This window comes from Bactrocera oleae, chromosome 4 (assembly GCF_042242935.1).
Source record: "Bactrocera oleae isolate idBacOlea1 chromosome 4, idBacOlea1, whole genome shotgun sequence".
Lineage (NCBI taxonomy): Eukaryota > Metazoa > Arthropoda > Insecta > Diptera > Tephritidae > Bactrocera > Bactrocera oleae.
The window spans coordinates 72,925,151-72,950,047 of NC_091538.1; the positions used below are offsets into that span (position 1 = coordinate 72,925,151).

A 24,897-nucleotide genomic window follows, 5' to 3' on the forward strand; every position below is an offset into this window, starting at 1 on the left:
TTTTATAAAATAATAATTTTTTGAGAAAAAAAATTTTTTCTTTTTTGTTTTGCAAGTATGAGGAAAACGTGAAAGTGTTTATTTACACACTAATTTCACTTTTTAATATTTCTCTGCTTTTCTTAGTTTACATTTCATTTAGAGCACAGTGTAATAGCAAAAAACTAATCAAAAACACACACCATAATCACAGCTAACACCCGATAGATGACGCCGCAAGCGCTAATAAAAGGCGGGCCGATTATCGCATTTTGTTTGCTTTTTATACATTTTTATAGTGCAAAATATACGCGTAAATTGAAGATGTTTCCGATTTCGACAGGAAGCCTACGTTAGAAAACAGAAGCACCAATTTTAGTTGTCTTACCGGGACTGGTAGGTGCAACCCACATTTCATGCCCAATATTTGTTTCAATGGTCGTAGTAAAACAGGAAAGTAAGCACAAAGACTTTGGTAATTTATTTTCTACAAAAATATAAAGGGAAAATTATACGAAATACAAAAATTTATACAAAAAATTGTTTAAGTGTCTTCGAATGACTATTGCTTTGGTTGTGGCTTGGCGAACACTTTATCGACGAATTCTACGAAATCGCTGTAAAGAGTCTGCGGAACCTCCATTGCTGCAAAATGACCACCTTCTTTGTAGTAGCTACTGTGCAAAATATTTTTAAATTTCAAGCTTAGCTCGAAATCTGTTAAATGAAACAAGTCGTGAATAAAACGAGCACAACCTGTGGGCACAGTTATATGCGTCGCATCCAAGTTCAAACCCATCTGAGCAAAGTTGAATCCTTCTGAGTACAAGCGCTGTGATGTAGTTATCGAGTTTGTCGTGTAATAAATCATAACATTATCCAAGAGCTCATCCAAAGTGAAACGTTTGGTGAGGCCACCATCCTCAAGTTTCCTATATGCAGGATTGGTCCATGTGGAGAATTTCTCCAAGATGTAGGCGGCCAACCCGACAGGATTTTGGGTGAGCGTTGAGCCAATTGTATCTGGCTTGGATGCTTGAATATGCATGTATCCCGATTCCTCAATAATATAGCTTAACTCCTCACCGAATGGTTTAAAGAAATTTTTATTTTCTTCATTAATAAAGAAGCTCGGGAACCAAGTTCGCAAAGACTTATAAAAGGGCAACATTTGATGATGGGCACTGCACATATTTGAATGATAACCGAGCACATTCTGTGGCGATAAAGTAACGATGTTTGCACCGATTATAGAGCCCCAATCACCGCCTTGTATTAGAAATTTCTCATGGCCCAAACGAAGCATCAAATTGCGCAACACTAACGACACCTGTGCGGGACCGAAGTTAACCTTTGAGGCTCCCTGCGAACAAAGCATAAATATATATAATAAGATAAAGCTACAGCGATTCCCCGTACAGATTAAGGGGGTTTGTACTTGTGTATATCTACCTGAGACCAACCATAACCGGGCAAGCTGGGTGCGATCACTTCGAAGACATATTCACTGTTGAGGTTCGGTTTCGTTAGCAGCGGTATTAGCCTATAGAACTCGCGCACTGATCCTGGCCAGCCGTGAATCAGTAACAAAGGCAGCACCTTTTTACCTTCGGTGGATTTGGGCTTTACATGGATGAAGTGTACTCGTAAACTGTAAATAAAGAATATGCAAAATAGTGAATAAAACGCAATTCCAAACCATCTGCTGGTGGAAATTCCCATTTAAAATACAATAATGAGTCCTTCTAAAATTAGAATCGGTCAACGCACTTTCTTAGTCGGTATGTGTGTATATATTTTGCGAAATCTTCAGCTGCTTATTTGTGTGAGTATATATGTGAACTACTATGGTGGATCTTAAAATCAAACGAAGTTCAGTTCTTTAAGTTGAGTCTAACATATTCACTAACTAATTAAATTAGAACTATGCAATAGTTGATATATGCCTTTGCACAATTTTGTAGAAAGCGCTGAGTATAAGCTTATTAACCAGAATATAGAGTATATGTACCTTACATATTTTCAAAGAAGCTAATGTCGCCGGAATATTCAAAAAACTTCAAACCACGCAATAAATCTTGGAGGAACTAGACTGTAGCATTAGATAACTACCTGAATGTCGACGCCCAATAAAAGTTCAGTTCCTATGTTCTAAAATTTAGTGACATAACTCAATATCCACGAATATTCGTATGATGTGGTGATTTCACAGATCTACAAACAGAACTCATATACATATATCTGTTTAAATATCTGCTGTAAATTATACTCTTCATTAAATTCGAGTTATGACCAATTTATTTCTTTAGATATGCCTCAGGCTTATCAGCATTTTATATGGGCATGAGCGCTAAATATTTGTTCAGCAAGATTTAAAGTCATTCATATTGCAACGTTAATTTTGATGAAAAAATGTACATAACAATAACAAATGCTAACGATAATTGCGATGACTTGCAAAAAGTATTCACATATTTACTCTGTAATTCGTAAATCATCGTTATAATTTTAATTATAGTTTGCTTTTATCTATAATCATATCTCTTTAAGTAATATTTACTAATAGAAATAACAACAAAAATTTGAATGGAGATTTTTGATTTTGCGGGTGGGTTGCAGAAAACGCTTGAACATTAAAATAACTATTTCGGGCGAGTTTTATTTGTTTTAAAGTGGGCGTGGCTCCGCCTTCTAAATGGTTAAATGTACATATCTTCCAAACTACTTAATACATATCAACCAGGTTTGCTATGAAGAAGTAATTTTATCACTTCAAACTCTGTGAAAATGGGTAAAAGCAGATATTAACCACGCCCACTCCCAATATAACGGTATGTTGCAAACTACTAAAAGTTGTATAACTCACTGAATAAATGAGCCACAAGCATGAAATTTCACAAACAGGATGGTAGAGAAGAGCTTTTCAAAAATGGGTAAAAGCAGGTCACCGCTTTCTTTAGCCGCAATATACCTAACATAAATATTTTCAAATCTCCGGTTCACTATATACCGCATCTATCGGTTAATATAATATGTAAGAAATTTCAATGAAATTCAGAAAAAATCCTTTTTTAATTACAGTATATTCTTTTTCCTTAAAATAATGAAATCACGGCGATACTTTCCTTAGCTTGATACAAAGTTTTGCCAAAACCTGAAGTTGTTCCTCCACCTTTGTTCCTTGCAAGTTACAAGAGTACAAGTATGTAATGTTCGGCTACATCCGAACTTAGTCCCTCCTTACTTATTTTCTATTTTATTTATTTGTTGGCTTATCTTTCAAGGTTCAGTTTTTAAAAATTTGTTATTATGATGTATACAAGTTATACCGGTTTCTTTCTAAGGTATGTACCACATAAACATTTACAAATACCTACACATACTTGTATTAATGTATGAGAATTCTCAAATGGAATTTACTCACCCCTGAAGCTGGGTTTCAAAGTGTGGGAATTGCTTGAGAAAAGTCTCGCGCTCACCCCACTTGGGGAGGTAAAAGTCGCGCCAGTATGTCACCACCTTTTTCAAGTACTTTGAATTGAAACCGTATTGAAATCCAATGCCTTCGAGGGGTTCGGGTAGCACCAGCGGGCGCGACAGCTGACTTTTCAGATCTTCAATTAACTATAGCATTTAAAAATAGAAAACAAAAAGAACATTGAAATTTTTATTATTTTATTAACGGCTATTACTCTCCGATATAGTTACATTTCTAGGTAAACTTCTCTTTAACTTTTAATTGCTGGATATTAACCTACATATGCGTATACATACATACATACTTATATAGTTATATGAGCATGACAGGCGAATTGGCAAGCTGACAGTTAAGAGTTTGCTGCACGCATTAAAAATAATTTATATTCAAAGGTACATACTTAGTATGTATCTGCATACACATACATATGAATTAACACATAAATATACAATGAAATAATATATTAAAGTTGAATTACCTCCGGTTTAGCGCTTATGTCGAAAGCTTTAATGGCAGCGTTCTCCTTATATTTAGCGGCGCTGCCGGGTCCCCAATATTCCGCATCGTTCAGTTCGGGAATTGGCGCTGAACTTGTGATTTTCTGATATCTATGCACACCAAAGCCTACTACGATCGCTAGGACCACGAACGTAATCCGCAACAAGGTGCCCATTTTACTTTCGAATCAACACTGTGGCACAATAGTCGATGGATAGGAGTATAATTGATAACGGAAATTTCGAAACTTGTTTACTTGATTGTTATAAATATATTTACGACAGTAAATATTAAACCGACATTAAACAAAACCAGTGAAGAAAACCAGCCGAACTCATCCAGCTGTGAAAAGGAACTGATTGCTGAGCACAACCATATCGAATAGCCGGCGCGCTGATTCCTAACACATATACATACGTATACAATGTACAAGTATATATCGTATGCATGTGTTCTTATTCGGAGGGTTGTGCAGTGAATTCGAGAGAATGAAGAGAATAGGTATATCAATTCACCGATATTTCAGGGCGATAGCAAAGTCGAATGGAATAGCGGTTGTGTGATAATTCGCACATTTTCTTACTCTCGTTGATATATACGAACATACATACATATATATGATTGTACATGTATACGTGTATATATAATATTATAGTAATGTGTAACAACTAGTAACCACTGGCAGATCTCAAAATAAACTAGTTCGCAAAATATTTTACGTTGCACAATTAATGAGTTACGCTTATTTTTATTCCCAGAACGGGGTATATTAAGTTTTCCACGAAGTTTGTAACGCTCAGAAGGAAACGCCGGAGACCCTTAAAATATATACATACATATATAAATGATAAGCAAGTCGAGCTGAGTCAATTTAGCCATGCTTGTCTGCATAAATGCGAATTAGGCCCTTTTCTCCCCAAGAAGCTGCTCTTTAATCGGAACCGCCCATATCGAACCACTATAGTAAATAGCCGTTATTAAAACTGACCACTCAAAATCAAGTCCTTGTGTAGAACACTTTTTTATTTGATTAGATATCTTCACTAAATTTTACATTATTACTAAAAATAACGGAACTATCAATCAATCCTTATTCAACCAGTATAGAACTGGTCTATTTCTGACTGAAATCTGACAATTCACAGCTCGTAAGACACGTAAAAATACGTTGTGTGTTTGAAAAAAGACAGTTGGTTGACTAGTTCCGTTTACATTTTGTAACGATTCTAGGGTGGAGAAGTAGTTCATTCCACTATAGGGTACACCCTCCCCTATTTATACACATGTACATACATATACTTACAAATAGACATAGGCTAATCACTAATTAGTTACTTATCATAAAGTAGATGCTTTAAATTGTTTTGCACCAAATTTCTTAAATTTTGATAATAAACAACGTTCTTATCTCCCAAACAATTGAAAAAACGTTGCTTGTATGCTTATGTGTATTCTTATTAAAATATGTATGAGGTAAAAATAATTGCGTCTCCATAATTCTAATAATAATTCGAAACACCTACCTATGCATATATACATATGTATGTGTGAGCACTTGTTGTCATTGACATTGAAATTAACGCGAGCTATAGATGCCGGTCTCTTTGGCTCTCATTTTTTATTCGGTATACTACATTCATACATGCGTGTGGTTTTTGTGTAATAAAACCAAAAGTGCACATCTCCATATTCAAAACTTTCAAGTAAAATATTAACATATGATTTTTGATTGGCCAATTCTAGGAGAATGGCAAATAGCATAAATGGAATAATTGAAAAAAATTCAATAAAAACAGAATATAGAGAGATGTAGTCCAAATACTCCCTTGTAGTGGAATTCTCAAGAGAGCAGAGCAGAGAACATGGCGAACACAGAAAGGAATGCAGCTTTTAATATGTGACTTTTATAAGGCTGACGTTTACTTGTTTTATAGTTAACTATGACGCATTAATCAATAATAAAATGTATACTTGTATGCCATATTGGCTTAACTTGAATTTAGTTTCTTCTCACGTTTTACAGTTTTTTTTTAAATAGCTTTCGTCTTTCGTAGAGTCATACAAAACATAAGAAATTGATAATTTTTCCAAAGTAGTGATTAATTCAACTTAAGCTCTTTTTGCTTATTTAATTACGACAATTCTAAATGCGTCTTTCGAATTGGACAGTACTGTTTACATTTGAGAGGCATGCAAGGGAAGATACAATTTTCTTCGTACTGTAAATATTTATGTAGAATAGGGGTGGGACTATTATTTCTTTATGAAGTGATAAGTACTTCCAATTCTTTCAACAAAGTTAAGGCTTTTTTAAACAAAAAAAAAAAACAGAAACTGCGGCTGCACCGAAGCCATAATACCCTTCTCAGGTGCAGTGTTTATAGCATAAAAGGGTATAAAAGATCTTCATCTTGATCGATTAGTTTGAATGACTGCTGTATAATATATATATCCGATCTGCACAATTTGTTTGGATATTGTAGTGCTGCCTTGGACAATAATCTCTGTCGAGTTTGTTGAAGAAATCTTGTAAAATAAAATAATTTTTCATTCAAGAACTTAAGCTTGATCGGTCAGTTTGTACAATAGTTATACTGGACCGATATCGGCGGTTCCGACATATGAGCAGCTTCCTGAGAAGAAAAGGACGTGTGAGTATATACAGACGGACAGACAGACGAGTGAGATTGTCACTCTGATCATTTATATATATGTATATACATAATAGATATAAATTCTCCGAATTTTTCATTTCAAACTGAATATACCCTGTAAAGGGTATAAAAAAGCAATTCGAGGTAAAATAAATCTTTGGAGTATTAAATATGGAATATAATCAAGCATAATAGAGTTGTTATGATGTACGGAGCGGGGTAAAATTATTCAAAATGAGTTCGAACTTCTTGATATTTAAGAAACCGCGGCAAGTCGAATTTTCTAAGGTTGGAAGAAATTGAGGCATAATAATCGAGCTTCAATATTTTTATACCCTGAACAGGGTTTACCACGAGGTTTGTAACACCCGAAAGAACACGTTGGAGACCATATAAAGTATATACGACACATTATGAGTCGATTTAGCGATGTCCGTTTGCCTGTTCGTCCGTCGGTATATATGCGAACTAGTCCCTCAGTTTTTCAGATATCGATCTGAAATTTTGGATCCGTCCTTTTCTTACCAATTTGCTGCTCATTTGTCGGAACGACCGATATCGGACCATTATAGCATATATGTAGTTGTCATAAAAACTGAACGAGTGGTATAAAGTACTTGTATTGTGAAGGGTATTACAGCTTCGGTGCAACCGAAGTTAACGTTTTATCTTGTATAATACTACATGTTGGCCATATTGTAAATTATAGCAAGCGACCGAATGCTTTTTAAGCTTAGAAGTATGTGTGTGTTGAAAGTCTCTGCCGGAGAGAACAAGGGAATAACAATTTCGGACGATGGTATCAATATTAATTATAGGTAAAAATTACCTAATAATGCACTTTCCTTTTAATTATAGAGCAAGCGTTGTAAAAACTGTTGGGTTGCATGCTCGGAGATGCGTACGTGCGCTGTGAACATGTGTTTCGTAATATTTATTATATATTTGTAATATTTATAACTTATTTGTAAAAGTAGGAATATAAATGTGGTATCTGAGCGATGACAAAATTTTCTGTTTCCCTTTGTTTTACTCCGAAGGTAATGAAATATTCTGATGAGTAAAAAATCGCAGTAACTGTATTTTCATGTTTTGCTTATTAATTAAATTACTCCTTTAGAATACAAAAAAATTATAAATTACTCTATAATGACTTTCTTCGCAAACTCTTGGAAGTTAATATACAACATACCAGGCAATTCCAAGGCAGCGAAATGGCTACCTTGGTTGAAGTATGTACTATGCACCAAATTCGGAAACTTGTCTTTGAGCGCCCAGTCAATGGCAGGAGGCAAGTCGAACTGAAAGCGCGCACAACCCATTGGAACTATCGTTGGCACGCGATCCAGGCTCAGAGCCTTTGAGCCACTTGCGAAATTTTCAGCGTAGAACCGACCTGCTGTCGTGACTGTTCCGGTGAGATAGTATATCATAAGATTATCTAATATAGCATCTAATTTATACACTTTGTCCATAGCGTTGAATTCCTGATTCCGTCCAACGCCAGTTGCCAATTGGAATTTTTCCATTATGTATGCGGCTAAGGCAATGGGACTAGCCTCCAGTGCAATACCAATGGTGTCTGGTTTTGTGGCTTGCAAGTGGAAGTAACCGGACTCAACGATCAGAAACTTATATTTATCCTTTAGTGGAAAATGATGATTGTAAAAGAAACGCGCTGGTATGAAACGCTCTGGCATCCAACTGGCAATGTACGATTTTATCATAGCTAGTGGTGTGTTCAACATACACATATTAGAGTGAAAACCAAGCACATTTTCCGGGAAAAGTGTGGAAATGGCGCTGCCGATGATGGAGCCCCAATCGCCACCCTGTATCAGAAATTTATCAAAACCAACACGTAGCATTAGATTACGCATAACAGTAGCCATCTGTAGGGCATCGAAGCCCGGTCTAGTGGCAGCCTAAAGTGTGAGAAATGTGTAAGCGGAACGGCGAAGAAAGTGAATGATAGTTAACTCACGTCGGAAAACCCATAACCGACTAGAGAGGGTGCAATAACTTCGAACACATAATCATTAACATCAGACACCTCCACCAACAGCTTTATGAACTCGTAAAATTCTCGCACAGAGCCCGGCCAACCGTGCAGCAATAACAGCGGCACCACCTTCTTCACTTTATGCGCCTCCGCCGATGGCTTTGCGTGTATGAAGTGAATCTTCAGCCTAGAAAACAAATAAATGTTATAAACAATTTGATCAAAAACTTTTAAAATCGGTTTATTTGGCCTACCCTTGAATTTCGGTTTTAAAGTGCGGCAGAGAATTCAGATAATCTTCATGTGCTCGCCATTTGAGCAAGTAGTAGTCGCGCCAATAGTCCACAATATGTCTGAGCGCTTCCGAATTGAAACCGTACTCGAATTTGATATTTTCTAATGGGGCAGTGAATTTCCACGTACGGTTTAGTTGCGTACGCAAATCGTCTATAATCTGTTGGGAATATAAATTGTTGTATTAGTGCTCAAATATATTTGAGTGTAATTTCTACAAACCGTTTGATCGTATTTGATTTCAAAAGGTATAATATCTGTCGGCGCTTCGTAGTTTACAGGTTTGCCGGGTCCCCAGTAAGTGTTATTGCTAACTTCTGGCCTCGGTAGCGGCTTAATGAATTCGTTGACGCTTTGGTAAAGCCAAAACCCCGAAATGGCCAATATGACAATAAATATAATTGCCTTCATGCTGTTTAAAGTCCAACACACCTCAGCACTTCTATTGCACGAAACTAACACAACCGAAATAATTAACGTTACTTTTTGCTTTATCGAATCGCTATTTGAATATGCGTAGCGAAGAAGAATCTGCCAAAATTGCGACTACTTGCTCTGATTGCCGGTCACATACTAAATGACTTGTGCTAACGGGTATTCTCTTCGCCGTGTTGCTATTGCGTTCATGCTTATTTAATAGGTATTTGAAACGTCTATTTTTTCTGCCTAATACAATGCTTCCACAGATATACTCTAGTAGAATTTGGGGTTTTGTTGGCCGGAGATTCGTGAAAAGGTAGCTCAACCCAACACATATCATTGTAGATACTAAGCTTAGAGGTTTAGTAAAATATTAGACATTATTTCTCTATTTTATTTTATTTTATTAAGATCATGTGAAAATGTAGAGCTCTATACTCTCTTATAATTAAACTTCTGAAATACTATGCAAAAAGCATTAATTTCTTTAAATGGGTTAAATTTTTGTTTTTGAAATGTTCGAATTCTTAAGGCAAAATATTAAAGGAAATTATTTTCACAATTTTTCGTTGATTTCTGGCAATCTTGGTCAAAGTAAACTAAATATTTTTTTACCTACAAATATTATTTATTAACGCTTATAATGTCTACACCTGGGATGATCATTGTTTGCGTTTGCATTTGTAAACTATAAAATAAAATTTTTATCCCCTAGTAAACAATCCTTCGGGTGCTAGTATACAATATCAGTTAATTTATACAAAATTGGTTGGAAAAATAAATAAACCAAGTTGAGTCAAACTAAAGTTTTCATATAAATTCATTAAACCTTTCGTGTCAATAGTAGGCTACTTTCCAAATATATGATCTGTCATAGGCCACTACTAAATTTTCACTTCACTTCTACGAAATTTAATTCGCGACATTAAGGGATTAGGGCTGTGGTCATAGGAACACGTTCATATATCAAATGTATGTTTGTTGTCAATATTCTTCAAATAAAAGTTTTGGTTATAAAACCTACCTGGTTAGACCTTTTTTTACAAATCCTTAGAAAATACCTTTTATTTGTCCGTTTTATAATATTTTTTCATGTCTTAAACGAATTTTTGAAATATTTGCGAGCATTTATAATTTGTGCCACCACGCGAACTTATGCCCACCTTACTTGCTTGTGGTGATACGACGATGGTGACGGCTTTTATCTTATCAACACTCATAGTAAATATAAAAGTAAAGTTAAATGTATAAATTATTTATTTCAATATTTAATCTAACTGTATACGTATATCCGATAGGTGCAATGATTTTGTTGGTACCAACCAGATACGAATCGAACGTTTTCTATAGTTGACGTGGATTTACCAACGCCCCTCTCTAACCTTCTGACGAGTGGCAGCACAAAATTCAAATTAGGAGTACGAAAATATATTTATTTTTTATATATTGTGTTCCGCAAGTTTTTTAGTTCACTCTGATAAAAGATTATTTCATATGATTAATGACTTTCAAGGGTGTGAGAGCGAAATATCAGAGATATTTTTTTAGTAAGCCTAAATCACGTATCTTTTCATGCTTAGATTGAAAGGTATACCTTTGCGCAATTATATGGTAAGAGCTTGAAAGAGTATTAAAGAAGCTATAACGAAATAAATTACATTTAATGGTGAGGTTCAAGTAGTTGGTTGTGTCTATAAATTTAGACTGCATTTTTTTAGCACAAGAAATTACTTTTCTAATAATTCTATTTATTAACATCTTAACTTATTTCATTACAGATAAATGACAAAATATGTATACATCCCAGGTGTGTAAATACTGAAATCACGGGTGTTGACATTCACGGGCAGCCTGCTAGAGTTTGGAAAATAAAGATATCATTTTAGTTTTTACACTCTTGTAACATGCTGAACAGAGTACAATAATTCTGGTTACCTAACGGTTATATCTAACACCTAAAGCTATTGAAAACATACATTCAGTTGGAGTTTGGATTAAAGATGCACAAAAGCGAACCTCCAGCGCTATAACTAAGTAACAAATCAAGTTAAAAAAATTTAGTTTGAATTAAAAGTTATTAAAAGGCCAGCATGCTCCGCACGGTTTATTGTTTATATTCCACAAACTACTGAGCTATGTATATCAATAGAGCTTTTTGAAGACATTTCTTCTATTATTTCATGATATCGCTTGTAAATATGATACCAGATAATATAGTAACCACGCCCACACCACATACAAAGGTTATATTCGAAACTAGTTGCAGTCTCGTCATACTATACGCTGACAACTCAGTCAAAAATTAGAGGAAAATGGCTTAGATTGAAAAATGGCTAAATTAAGAGTTATTTTTAAAAAGTATTATGTAATTCTACATTTTTACTCACAAGTTTTTCATACACCGCTTATACAAAAATAATGTAGTAACCAAATGCAAATTTATAAATTATTCATTTCCAAAACAGATAATTTTCTCTCAGTGTGATTTCACTATTGCCGACACCAATACCTTCAAACACGTGCATGTGGAAAATGAAGTTCTGTCGTTGACCATGCTTGCAATCAACAATAGATAGAAGGCTAAAAATATAGTTTTAATATCATATTGTGACAGCCAACGTCACCTGGATAAGTAACAACAACCAAAACAAGAATTTTTAATCATTGAAAATTTCCTCGACTCAAATGTCAATGAACTCTAACACATGCATCCTAACAATTTACCTCAGAGCATTTAACTGCACGCTCGATTTGTGCGCGACGGAGGGGGAGCTTCGCTGTTTACTGCTAAATAATTGAAATAACCACACTAATAACCGCAACGAAAACAATAACAGCGACGCGATGGGTGGAATCGGTTGTTCGTATGTCAAATTTAAATCTATGTAGAACAAATGCCACGAAAATAGAAATTGCGAATGAGCGGAAGGGCTTTTAAATATTTAAGTGCTTGGCTGGTTGGACATGAGTCGAAAGCTTTTTCTGCGGCAGCACAGCAACTCCCAATGCACTTTAGAACAGAAAATGAAAATAGTTTCAAAATTAACTCAATTATGCGCCACACGAAAGTGTTGCATGCACCTCGCCGACATGTTTTCGTTTTTTTCGAGGAAAGCTCAAATCTTTTTGCGTGCGTTGCTCAGGCCGAGTTCCGTCGGGGTAATCGTCGACTACGATGTACCACCTCTGCTCTCCCTCGTCTTTAACGGGTTTCACGTTGCAACATTGCAAGTTGAAGCTCATTGAAAAGGGCTCTTGGGAATTGTTCCTCGGTTGGCTTTCGGTCGCGTGCCAATCGCTTTTGCGGCAATTTGTATGCAACAAAAAAAAAAAATTGTTCAACAAAATAAAAACAAAAACAACATAAGAACAATAGAAATGCGGGGTACTCAAGCTTCGAGTGTTCGCGCCTACCAGCGAATCGGTCACAGTGTAGCGCATCGATGTTTCAGTGCACGGCGAAGGCCGTAAATGACACGATTGCGGAAACGGAAGTTGTGCAGCACAACCATATAAAAAACATATAAAAAACAAAGGCGCTACTCAACGTACTCCACCTCTTTTTCCTCCGCGCGCGTCGAGGCACATGCCATTTGCATTTCGGCCACATTTCGTATGGGCGCACAATAATACGAGTAATCATCAGGACGATGCATGCTTTAATCAAATCTCCACACATTCACAATTGATGGGTGTGTCTGGAATAAAACTGTAGGTGAATTGTTTGTTCGATTGTGGCAAGAAAACACACAAAGTCCTAATTACACTACTCATTGATACTTTTAATGTACTGTGGGCTGTGGGCTCTACATCAGCTTTGCGGTGACAATATATCTGAATAAAAACAGGCGAGTTTATACAAGAAGATAGTTGGTGATTGTTTTCACCACAGAAATATGTCGCAGCTGTGTCTTATTCACCTTTGATTCGATAGTTGATTCTACAGCTAAGCCTTGGGAGTTGAGAAGATATAACCCCATTATAGATTAATTAAGTGAAATTTCTTTCGTTGTAAAATCGTCCGATTAATTTTGCGATAGATTTAGATAGTCTAGAGCTATAGATGTAGAAAGTTGCCAGAACTTTTAAAATTTGGGAAAAAATTTGTTTTGTATTTGTTGTAATTGAACCACGTAAAATACAATGATTACAGTACTACAAATTATTCGATCTAAATTCTCTTCTATAAATGGAGCAATATCGCCCATAATGCGCTCATTTGATTACATCTACCGTTGTTTACACATTGCCCGCTATTCAATGGAAGGCGTGATTTTACTACAACGGCAAGTCACTGCGGCATCGGAATTTTTGCAGTCCCATTAGCACAATTTCTTTACTTTTCCCTGCACTCCCTTTAATGGCTGTTTGTTTTTATGTATTGTAATTCCACTTAATTTGCTCTATACCTTTGCTTTTGAGAGTAGGTTCACATCCTTAATGGTGTTGACGTGTTGCCGAGGAGTGCAATGACATTTCTGGAGGAAATTTTTACGGCAATTATGTATTTGTGGGTTAAAATTAATGTTTAAAGAGGTTTGAGTTCGTTAAGTTCGAAAACAATTTTGCGCTCTTAGAGAACATTAAATAATAGTTTTATAGTATTCAACGAAATCATGAAAGACTATAACAAGCTGGTTAAAAAAGGTTGCTTGTCTTTTATAAAACGTGTTTGTTCTGGTTACGTAGGCGATCTGTCGTGGATGGTGGTGAAACGGATGTCCAAATTAACTGCTCAAACTTATTCGCCAATTTCCTTCACTTTGTTTGACAAAACTATAGTAACGCCTAAAAGTATGCAGTATGTTTGCGCTTTTGATTTCTTACTGATATATCGCATCAATTTATCTTTCATATGGATGTATACTACGTCGCAATTAAATTAATATGTATTTTGGATATTTTTTTAAACAAATAATATATAATAATGCTGATCATACTAGAAATATAAGAGTTTCTAGTTGAATCTACAAAATCAAATATTTATATATGCGAATAATCTTAAGCGATCAAAATTTAATTAGGATCACATCACATCGCCCCTCATCGCATCACATCGGTTAGTATGATATCTGAAAATGAAATTTTTTTAGAAATTAAATGATAAATTTGATCGATAATAGACTTTTGCGAGTGGTAGCACAAGGGTGATCACAGTCATATACTTACGTAAATATGATTCCTTGAATTATACACAGTCATGTTTCTACTGTACAATATATCCTTACGTTTTGTTTACTTACATTTATCTATTTATTTTGTAGTTCAAAGTGTCATCAAGCAAATCAAAGAAATATACTAGTATAATTTATTAGCGCACGTCATATTTGGAAAACTTGAAAAGAATACGCTAATAAACAAGTGTCTTCTCCGTCCATTATAACTCCCGCTTTGCTTTGGATGAATACCAAAAGTATTCGTGGGTGTTAAAAACTTTCAACACGCGAAGTAAAAGTGTAAGTCTAGATATTAGCTAAGGTGTCTGAGCTGAATGTTCCGCAGTTATCGCTGCCGGCATTCCATATGAATAGGCATACCTAACTTTATTTCGTTTCTTTGCTTAGGTATTTTGTCATCGAAGCTTACAGTGCTTTTCGACTGTTGAAATAAGAAATAAAAAAATATATGGGTATTCCTTGAATGGATTGGTTTGCTTTCAATGGATGCATTCATACCAATGCCTCCATGAATAAGAATTCAATGGATTTCTAAAAGGTTCTCATTAAATGACACATTTCTAAGTGCTCTCTTTGTTTTTAGAAATATATTTAAAATAATTATGGGTTTGATAAATTTATCTTGAGCTTACAATTTTTACTGCTATATTATGAACTATTTTCTTCTGTTCCCCTTGTGAAATGTGACCTATTTATCAGTTGTTACTGCATTTGAAAAAGTGTTTACTATAAATAAATCAACGCTGGTTTTATTTTAGTATTTAATGTTACGTAAACCGAGCCCACCTGTTGTTGTTGTGTGAACAAGAAACTAGGTAACTGACAAAATAAGTTTCGGTAGCAACATTTTTTCGGTATTAAGATATAAAAACATGCTAATGTGTATAGATTTTAATAAATGTTAATCGACCGTTACCTTTCGCCTTCGGTGGAAAATTCGCAATAAATTAAATGGTTAGTAATATCTATAGTATATGTTAGGCTGTTTAAGTCGTCGAGAAATATAGCGGTTACCTTTCAATATTCGATTCCAAATTTTATACATTTATTTGCTTCGACCTATATATCATATAGTTATATTTTGTTATATCGTATACATATACATACATTTGACTCTTACACCATCTTAATCACACAAATCTATTCCTACAACTACTAAGCACATTTCTTAATTCACTAGCGGCTCTCCCTTCGCATCGTCCCAAACAGGGAAGCGCTCTTTACCGCGTTCGGTGGCGTCTTGATATTCATATCCCGGATCGATTGTGCGATCGAAGGCACCTCGCTTTACGCGTTTAACACGCCTATGAGGTATGAGCGAGTCCTGCGGTATCTCCTGTTTCAAATGAATAATTTCGTAAAATTCTGAAGAAAGAAATTTCATATACTCACCTCTTCCAGGCGCAGAATTGGCCAGGCAGCACCGGGGCCACCAAAAAGTGGTTCTGCGTCCGTTTGTCTCGGCCCGCCGATAAGCCAGATGCACAAGCAAAGCAAAAGTAGCACGAAGCTGGCAGCGGATTTCATAATTGTTCTATTTGAAGTGTCTTTAAGTAATGAATAGAATAGGCTTTATGCCAGCGTACAATTACTGTGTGCTCAATTCACTTTCACTGGTAGTTCCACATACGATCGTCTACACTTGGACACTGAACTGGCAGAGAGAAGTCTTTTTCTAAAATATAATTGTACACATAATTATTTTCTCAAAGAATTATAAACACATATGTACATACTAGTGTGTATAGGAAAGTTTGTTGATATGCTCCTTCTACTCATTTCTTGTATTTCACTTAATATTTTGGTTTCTAGTTCTGTGTTTACATTTGTTATTGTTTCTAGTCGAATTTCATTTGCCATGGCGCCGCAGCAGGCGTTGAGGGTGCTGTGTTGTTGTTGTCGTATGCATTGTGTGACATTTCTCAGCTAAAATACAAAACGTCGATTTGAACAGATGTTTTCGAGAGAGCAACCTTACCGCATGCTCCGTGCTCGGAGATGAGGAACTGAGAAATCATATGATCTGCCTCAGCTGTTGATCGCTGAATCGAAAGTGTTTCAATATGGTTGTAGTTGTATATATATAAAGAAAAAAAAATTTACTCTCTCCTATATTAATAGGGTACATATGCAACTATAAATGTAAACAGGGTGTTGGCTATTGCAGTTCTGATCTCCAATAAATAATAAAATAATGATGAAAACTTAGTTCGAATTATTAACGGTCTTATGAATCATAAATCGGTAGTTCAAAATATTTTGATCATTATTAAGAGAATTCTGACTAAATACGAAGGTTACAATTTTTAAATCCGGCCTTGTAAACTTCTATCTTACATTTCTGTTAAAGACTGACATATTTCATAATAGATGCAGAACTTTCTGAGGCATGGATTACAATAGGGTTTTATGGCAACAAGTATATAAAGTAGATTTTTTAACTAAAATCGCTGTCAAAACAGTTTTAACCATGTGAACACCGGAAAAATCAATTAATTGCGAAAATTAAAATTGCTTTTCGAAATATACATACCTAAATCACTCTGCAAAGTGAACTTGCAGTTTTCTCGTGTTCCGCTAACAAGTTTTCTTTTTCTTGGAAGTGCTGTCAAACGATTTGAGTATTGTCATATAGACTGTTGACGAATGACTGTGAAATACCAGTTTCAAATACTAAAAAATTCTGATGAATTGATTTAACGGAACAAGATGTTCAATGTGCAACATGTTCAAGGTGAAAAATGAAAAGTACTTTCACAAAGTGGGCGTTCAAGCAACTTTTGGAAATAAAAATTCACTTCTAAAATATATTTCACATTCTTTGTGTGCCTGCTTCTGTAATCATACACTCTACTTTGCATTCCGGATGACACCTCAAGCGTTTTATGTTTTTTTTCCGCAATTCTCATCGAATGAACTGTTCATCATTTAACGCTTTCAGATTAATTTGATTATGACCTTCCCCATTGGATGAATGTCTCTTGGACATATGTATGATATATATAATATATGGAAGTATGAACTATTAAAAGCAAAAGGTCATTTAAAATATGCTATTTTGATAATTTGGTTTACGTAAGAATCCCCTACTTATATTCAGTTTTACTTTGATAATTTCCACCGAAGCTTATTGATAATTTTTGGTTTAAACTGAGAAGGGACTTTCAATCCGGTGATTTTTTTAATTTTAAATGTAGCATATAAAAGCATTATAAATATTTGCAGTATCTGTTGCAAATCAAACCATTTGGAATTGAATTCGCATACAGTTCGGTTCGAATACTCGAAAGAAAAAATCGTAAAAATGTCTGTGAAAGTATTTATTTTATTTTGCTTTTTGAGCTCAGTCCTAGCTTATCCTGCAAATCAGCAGGATCAGTGGTACCAAGTAAGTCGATTATTTAGTTTAACGTTACAATAAAGACTCTTGTGTCAATCCTTAACCTCAAAAAAAAAAAAATATATATATATATATAATTTTCTTCTTTATCATAACCCACAGCCGCCCCAAACACAGCCTCAGGTCAATTTACAAGGAGGTGGTAGTCCTAAGCAAGGTATTGATTTGAGTCTAGACACGCGTGTGCCTGTCTGGCAAAGCAGTAATGGTCGACACGAATTCGATGCCACTGGACATTACTCGCAACGATATGGCAATAGCCCTCCTAATTTGGGAGCGGGCGGCATATACACTTACAGGTTTTAAACCTACTGCAAAATAAATATATTATAATTAAAGTGTTGACAGTTGTAAATCATTAAAATATCAATAGTAAAGTAAATCAGTTTTAGATACTTTATTTTATTTCGTGGAGAAAGTTTGATCTTTGTCGGAGTTTTGAGTTCTAGTTCATTTATATAACAGTTTAGTGCATAAATGTAGGATATGCCTCTAAAGCATATTTGTGAAGTTATTCAATTTGAAGAGACATTAGAAGGGATTAATTTCAAGATCATTTGTGTTAAGATATGGCATTCGTACTATAGTCTTCTCGGAAGTTATGTACTACTCTAGTAAAACTATCTAAATCAAGCATATAAAAACTGATCAGGATCATAAAAGAAATTGATTTATGGATGTCTGCCTCTCCGCGTGAAGAAGCAGAAAAATTAAGTTATCTTTGCGATACTTGATACAGATGGTTTTGGGACTCTGAGAGAAGTAATATAATTTAGTCGACTATGAAACTACGAAACAAATTTGGTTGTCATATGTAGATATCCCACACCTCCATATTTCAACATTACTAAGCAGTGATTACTATCTATAGAATTATTCCATATAGGGTCAATTTAACAAAAATATTGTCACAGAAGTTTGGAGCGGCTGATGAAATCAGACAATGACTGTGGAATCATCCGCCGCTTCACCTTATTCGCCTGATTTGTTGCCTTTTTTTCTTTTCTTAAACTCCTGTGACTATTCTACTAAACACGTCTTAAGTCGGTTGAAACCATAAAAAGAAAGTTGGGCGGATAAAAAATGTGTGCGTGCACAAGGTTGGAATCTGAACAATGGAGTTTTTAGGTAAATTTTATGTTTGTAAAAGTCTACGCTTTGGTAGAAATTTGAAAGATTTTATAAAAATTTTAATGTATTCACTATACATTTTCAATATTTCCCTGGCTTTGGCTATAGCACAGAGGCCTCGAGTTCTGTTACGGTAGCAACATAGAACGAGTCGAGCTAACTTCATGCAAAATATATTTACGTGATTATAAAATCGACGTTTAAAAAAATGGCGAAACCTTCAACGATTTGACTTATTCCGGAAGGTCAGTAATTTTAAAAACAAATAAATAATTAATGTAAGCAAAAGTGTGTAAATACCGTCTCTTTATTAATTGACGAGACTAATGGAAAGCTCATCGATGAAAAGCACTTCTGATGAATTGATAAAAACACCAAAGCAATAAATCTATTAATTAAATGAAAAAGATTTTCTTAATAAACAGCAAATCATGATTAAGATGTTTTCAGCATCGGCTATGTACAAACACGCACACCGCTGTGGTTGGCTCTCCCAAGAATTCTTCACATTTATGAACCCATATACACTATGTGTCTACTAGTATATGCGTTTGCTTTTCGGCTCTTTTTTATTTTAAGAGAAACAAATTGTTGTGTATACAATTGACAATTAACCTTCTAGGAAACAGTCAATATGCTCATTCGCGCCATCTGCCCGCTGACGGACGCGCTAAGCGCTCGGACGCTGTGTTGTAGGGGCGAAACGGTAGACATTATGGCGTTCACAGCAAATCGTCGGTGAATATGCTTGTCTCTAACTTGTTCTTACTTTTGTTTATTGCTAACAGAAGCTTTGGTTAACAAGAAGAAATACACTTGGGCGTCAACGCGCATTTGTACAATTTTGAAGTTTTTTTTTAGTTTTACCAAAGAGGAATTTAACGAATTACTTGGCGTAATTGCTGTACATTTTTAACGGTGTACAAAGTGTCAAAGCTTTGCAACATTGAGTAATGAGCTGCGATGATTAAGTGGCTGAGTGTGATAAGCCGATGACTAACCAATGACTTCAAACGGTTATAATTTTAAATTGCATTGTTTTCTAATTAAAACTCATACTTCGAAAATAGAATGAAAATTTAGTGTGTGCATACATAAATATGTACATACAGTTGCATTAGTTTGAAGGCTATCCTCTTAGGACCTTAGACATTTAATGGTTAAATACTTAATTTGATAAGAGGGTTAAAAATTGAACACGAAAACGTTAACTTTGGTTGCACTGTGGCTTCTCAAATAAAAAAGTTTTTCAACAAGGATTTGATTTGGATCGTTCATGTCAGCCTTATGCTGTAGTGATTCGATATGGAGAATTCCGATAAATGAGCTGCGTCTTGAGGCGGAAAGAATGTGTGCAAAATTTCATATCAATATCTTAAACACTGAGAGACTAGCTCGTGTATGTACAGACAGACGGACGTGGCTAAACCATCACGCTGATCATTTATATATATATTTGGAAATGTCTTTGACGTTTATTTCTGAGTCTTCAGGGTATAAAAATGATAAATATTCTAAGAAGTAGAGAAAAGATATTGAATTTCATATAAACCACGTTTAACATTTAGAGGTGTAAACTTATCCAAAACTGCGACATTCCAGTAGATCACTAAAGACGCAGAGGTAAATTGTCGAACTACTAATTAGGTGTTTTGAAAGTCTAAGGTAATAAATGCATAAGTCAAGCTCTATTCGTTAGTAAACTGTATCGGTTCATTGGTTGGAGCAATCGCTCGTAGAATTACAAAAATACTCGCGTGTGTGTCAACGCGCATCACTTTAAATGGGGCAAAAAGTCAGTTTAGAAAGATAGCGCCAAAATGACTCAAGACATTAACCCCCGCAAGTGCCGTATCTTCATACCAAGGCATCTTGGCATGCTACATACATACTACCTATGTATTTATATATGGTCGTATAAATGTAAGATTGAAGACGATCCCTCTAAACCTACCTATTTAACGATGCGTGGGAATTGAACGAATGCAAAGTGTTGAGAAAGATTTCTGTGATTTTCCGACGATTTGAAAATGTCGATTTCACATCACAGAAAAGGAGCAGTCAATTAAATTCGAAGGTAGACATTCAAAGCGGTGTCTCAAACTGATGACGATTGACGATTGCTGGGCTGAGATGGAGTTGCAAGCATCGCTGAACATTCGTTATTCAGTTTTCCTAAGTTTAATGGTTCGGTTATTTTATTGCGATTGACTCTGCCAAATTAATTGAACCGACAAGTGTTTGCATGTACATTTACCGTTATTGTGTATCCCAAACAAAGGTGGGTGTGTGTAAATACATTCTATATATACTCGTTGCATTCGCAGTAGCTTTGCATTGTCAAACAATTTTTGCTCAAAACGCTCCTACCTAAAGCTTTCCCCATCGGCACTGGTGTTTGCTTTAATCCGCATCCATTTTGTGGGGTACACACGTTTTTTAATAGATCAAAGCAAATAAACACCTACGATGTTAGGGTGACACTCTCAGACCGTTATGGGATACTCCAAAATCGCAAGCTTTTGGCAAAGCCACATGTGTATATTATATAGGGTGCTTCGTAGCCTTCGGACAAGTGAGCTTTATATAAGTTACTAAGGAATCACTTTACCAGTCCTCGTTTCAATTTCGATTACTGAGGGCACCCTTAATATAATAGTGTGTATGTTATGTATTTCAATCAATACATATCTTAGCTTATAAAAAGTCACAGAAAAGTTTTGCTCAATTAAATAAATAAATGCACACATACATATGCACAAACTGTATTCAAGTGCAGCGGTGGAGTTGTCCCAAACGACGCTTGAGTGCAAGAATCGTTTAGTTGGCGGAAAAATTTCTCCTCGCCATGCTATAAATCAAGTACAAATCACTTGACCTCCTACAACGTAAAGTCTCTTACTTTTTGCTGCCGTTGCCTCTCTCGCTGCACCCCTCTAATTTCCACCAGCCGAACAATGGATGGTGGTGCGATTGGTGACGGCGTGCTTTTTGCTGTTTTTTTTTGTTGTTGTTTCTCACATTGACAGTGATATCGAAAAGCGGCGTAGTGACTGCCATTTAACCCAAGTTACGAGCGCTGGCTTAACGGCGGTCGAGGGAGCGCTTTGTGCCGCTTGTCACTGCCTTAGTTCAAATTTGCCAATTTACATAGAAAAATATTGACACAAACAAACAATTTATCTTGCAATTTATTTGCAATTTGGACCAGAGTGCTTCCCATTGCGGAACAGATTAGACCACCATCGCTATTTGCCAGCCTGGCCGGCTGCCATTGAGCCGCCATCGCCTTGCCACAGCCACAGCCACAACCGCATCCGCTGCCACTAATTATGCGGCAGCGTTCTGCTGACGATTTGTCGCACCGACGCGCCGCAGCCAGGGTGTCCAATGGCAATTGCTAAACGCGGCTGTTGGCAATTGAACTTTGTGTATGTTGTGTGGTGGCGACTCCTGCGGTTGCGGTAGCAATTGGGTTTCCAACAACAACAAGTCAGCCCAGCGTGGCAAAAGTCATTTTGACATACCCAATTTTTTCATATCGGTTTGCCTTTGTAAGCATTTTTAATCACACACTAACACGCTGACATTTTCATCCATTTGTAAATATATACGCTCGGCATTTTCACTGCAATTTGTTTCTTCAAACTTAATTATTTTCTATAGGCAACCTTCTGATTTTAATTTCATTTGTCACGGCCTGCACGAGTATTGGGTGTAGTTATTGTTTTTGTTGTTGTTGTATTTTCAATATTAGATGGGTTCGTCATGGTGTATTTATGACTATCGATTGTTGTACTCAAAGAGTGATGCCAGCAGCCGGATAATGGAGCACCAATAAATTTGAAAATATTTGTTTATTTATAAAATAATTTATTTTAATAGATGGACTTACAATATCATTGCACTCAAAGCATACATGGTGCAAGCATGTCAATTAAGAGTTGGGCTGAAATGTCATTCGGTTGCTTCGCTTAAGTTATTTTTATGGCCGGATTCGTCCCCCTATCTTTTATGACCTTTACTCAACGTTCTTCCCGGGTTTGTTAGTACGAGACTGGCGGAGGCATGCTTTATAGCCAATACAAAACGTGTTAAAACAAATTAACTTGATTTATTTTGGTTTCGGCTTAACTTTGCAGCACCTTTCGTCAGATTGTTGAACAGTTTCGACGTCGTATTAGTAAACTCACGTTTCATGCGTTTGATGAATGTTGGATCATTAGCTGCGTTGTCAAGCATCTTTTATGTGACTTCTGCTACACGTCGTTTTTGCAAAAGATCCAGGTATTCTGGTACGAGCTTTGTACCCGAATCATGAAAGAAATGTTAAGCTCTTCTGCTATCTCTCTTCTATTAACACCACGATTTTCAAGCACTCTTTCCTTAGGTTTTTCGTTCTTAAATCGTTTTTCAACATAAAAAGGTTTGTACCTATTAAGAAAATTGTAGACCAATCTTAGTGAAATTTGGTCAGACTGTACAAGGACAGGACTGACAATGTAAAAATCCGAAAGAGAATGCGGATCATTCTAAGTTGCTTGTTGAAGACGGCAGTTGAAGACATGTAATTTGTAGGAGTTTGAAACTTTTAATGCGGAATAGCTGAAACCTGTGTAACAATTATATCGTGAAAAAATAACTGATAAAAGTAAATCATCTCTATTATTCAAATCATCAAATTATTCATATAATATGTAATGATCACCCAACTGGGTTTACTAGTATTAGTATTAGTAGCACATATCTAGTGTATATGCAAGCTTGTGAGTACATTACAAGCTGAAAAATTCACCACATAAGTACGTGGAAGGCAATAAGCACTTTGCGACTCATCTTGCAAATTGATAACAACCATATATATTCGTTCCACTCATGATTGATTTCACGGGAATCCCACAGCACGACTACATTCGAATACTGATATGTATATATACATACATACATACAAATGGGTGGCGAGTCTGAGAATTGCGAGATCGCTGCATTGAACAAACAGTTTGATATCAACAACAGACTTTATAACAGCACGAGTGCCGCTAAATTTGCAAGAAGCTTTAATTCAATTTCATTAGTAAAATAAAATAAAAATGTTCGAACTGAGTAAAATACTTTTAGTAACGCTTTCGTTTTTCATTGTTCTACTCGCTTTGGCCAGCGCGCGATACACAGGTAGTGAACAGGAGAACAAACGAGTGGGATCTGTAAGTCCAATTGGAATATTACACAATTAATTACTTGCATAACTAACGGTTCTACTATTTATACACATAAACAATTATTGATAGATATTTCAACCGGAACCAGACCCGACCATATTTCGTCCCACTATTGAGGGGGCAAAACTAAGTGGCGTACCATCCATGGAGATCAATTACGGTATGGACTATATGGAGTAATTATATAATATCGCTGATGGATTGAGGTCAATGACCCTGCTCTTCGGTGGAAAGTATTTAGCGCAAGCTATTTTCCGTTACCTCGTAATGGTGCAAATATTATTAAGACAAAGTGTAGTTAATGTTCACCTAAATGCCAGCACTTCATAAACACCCTTATATGTTTGAATGTATGTATGCACTTATTTAATATAGTTCACGATTACTCAGCTGTTTTAGCAAGTGTTGTGATGACACTAATGCATTTTTAATGAATTGTCGAAAGTGATTTTAATCTATAAGAAATTATGTTTTAGACTTTCTTCGCGTCAACCTACACACAACACACACACGCATGCATACATAAAAATAATGCTCGGCTTCTCCGCCGCTCTGTTGACAAATTAGCAGTGAGAAAAGCTCTTGAAATCCGCTTAATTAGCAATGACATTAGGAGGAATATTTTTTTATGCGGATTTCTTGTGG

General features: G+C 35.7%; 4 protein-coding genes and 2 long non-coding RNA genes across 6 annotated transcripts; 3 read left to right on the top strand and 3 right to left on the bottom strand.

The window, feature by feature from the left end:
- Window positions 1–437: 437 nt before the first annotated feature.
- Window positions 438–4,317, bottom strand: Jheh2 (Juvenile hormone epoxide hydrolase 2). The gene is made up of 4 exons (XM_014229912.3): window positions 3,936–4,317; window positions 3,404–3,603; window positions 1,432–1,630; window positions 438–1,342 (listed from the first exon to the last, which is right to left on the bottom strand). Exons 1-4 carry the CDS (start codon window positions 4,128–4,130, stop codon window positions 542–544), a joined length of 1,395 nt encoding a protein of 464 aa, XP_014085387.2. The 5' UTR covers window positions 4,131–4,317; the 3' UTR covers window positions 438–541.
- Window positions 4,318–7,666: 3,349 nt separating this feature from the next.
- Window positions 7,667–9,490, bottom strand: Jheh3 (Juvenile hormone epoxide hydrolase 3). The gene is made up of 4 exons (XM_014230246.3): window positions 9,128–9,490; window positions 8,866–9,065; window positions 8,594–8,798; window positions 7,667–8,534 (listed from the first exon to the last, which is right to left on the bottom strand). Exons 1-4 carry the CDS (start codon window positions 9,314–9,316, stop codon window positions 7,749–7,751), a joined length of 1,380 nt encoding a protein of 459 aa, XP_014085721.3. The 5' UTR covers window positions 9,317–9,490; the 3' UTR covers window positions 7,667–7,748.
- A 903-nt stretch (window positions 9,491–10,393) lies between these two features.
- On the top strand, window positions 10,394–11,506 carry LOC138856979 (uncharacterized). The gene is made up of 2 exons (XR_011395958.1): window positions 10,394–10,991; window positions 11,104–11,506. It is a non-coding gene; the product is annotated as an uncharacterized lncRNA (long non-coding RNA).
- A 4,019-nt stretch (window positions 11,507–15,525) lies between these two features.
- Window positions 15,526–16,169, bottom strand: LOC106621134 (uncharacterized). The gene is made up of 2 exons (XM_014239896.3): window positions 15,895–16,169; window positions 15,526–15,838 (listed from the first exon to the last, which is right to left on the bottom strand). Exons 1-2 carry the CDS (start codon window positions 16,027–16,029, stop codon window positions 15,671–15,673), a joined length of 303 nt encoding a protein of 100 aa, XP_014095371.1. The 5' UTR covers window positions 16,030–16,169; the 3' UTR covers window positions 15,526–15,670.
- A 1,550-nt stretch (window positions 16,170–17,719) lies between these two features.
- On the top strand, window positions 17,720–18,284 carry LOC106620953 (diptericin A). The gene is made up of 2 exons (XM_014239666.3): window positions 17,720–17,890; window positions 18,005–18,284. Exons 1-2 carry the CDS (start codon window positions 17,807–17,809, stop codon window positions 18,206–18,208), a joined length of 288 nt encoding a protein of 95 aa, XP_014095141.2. The 5' UTR covers window positions 17,720–17,806; the 3' UTR covers window positions 18,209–18,284.
- A 5,517-nt stretch (window positions 18,285–23,801) lies between these two features.
- LOC138857101 (uncharacterized) lies at window positions 23,802–24,683 on the top strand. Its single transcript, XR_011396074.1, has 2 exons — window positions 23,802–24,237; window positions 24,322–24,683. It is a non-coding gene; the product is annotated as an uncharacterized lncRNA (long non-coding RNA).
- The last annotated feature ends 214 nt before the right edge of the window (window positions 24,684–24,897 follow it).

Bases quoted from the DNA above. Each gene is read 5' to 3' on its own strand.
- Jheh3 (XM_014230246.3), bottom strand. From the start codon at position 9,316: ATGAAGGCAATTATATTTATTGTCATATTGGCCATTTCGGGGTTTTGG. The intron at 9,066-9,127 runs GTTTGTAGAAAT...TATTCCCAACAG, and splicing joins AAATCAAATACGATCAAACG to ATTATAGACGATTTGCGTAC. The intron at 8,535-8,593 runs GTGAGTTAACTA...CTCACACTTTAG, and splicing joins TCGGTTATGGGTTTTCCGAC to GCTGCCACTAGACCGGGCTT.
- Jheh2 (XM_014229912.3), bottom strand. From the start codon at position 4,130: ATGGGCACCTTGTTGCGGATTACGTTCGTGGTCCTAGCGATCGTAGTA. The intron at 3,604-3,935 runs GTAATTCAACTT...TAAATGCTATAG, and splicing joins ACATAAGCGCTAAACCGGAG to TTAATTGAAGATCTGAAAAG. The intron at 1,631-3,403 runs GTGAGTAAATTC...CTTTATTTACAG, and splicing joins TTTGAAACCCAGCTTCAGGG to TTTACGAGTACACTTCATCC.
- LOC106620953 (XM_014239666.3), top strand. From the start codon at position 17,807: ATGTCTGTGAAAGTATTTATTTTATTTTGCTTTTTGAGCTCAGTCCTA. The intron at 17,891-18,004 runs GTAAGTCGATTA...CATAACCCACAG, and splicing joins AGCAGGATCAGTGGTACCAA to CCGCCCCAAACACAGCCTCA.
- LOC106621134 (XM_014239896.3), bottom strand. From the start codon at position 16,029: ATGAAATCCGCTGCCAGCTTCGTGCTACTTTTGCTTTGCTTGTGCATC. The intron at 15,839-15,894 runs GTGAGTATATGA...CATTTGAAACAG, and splicing joins CAATTCTGCGCCTGGAAGAG to GAGATACCGCAGGACTCGCT.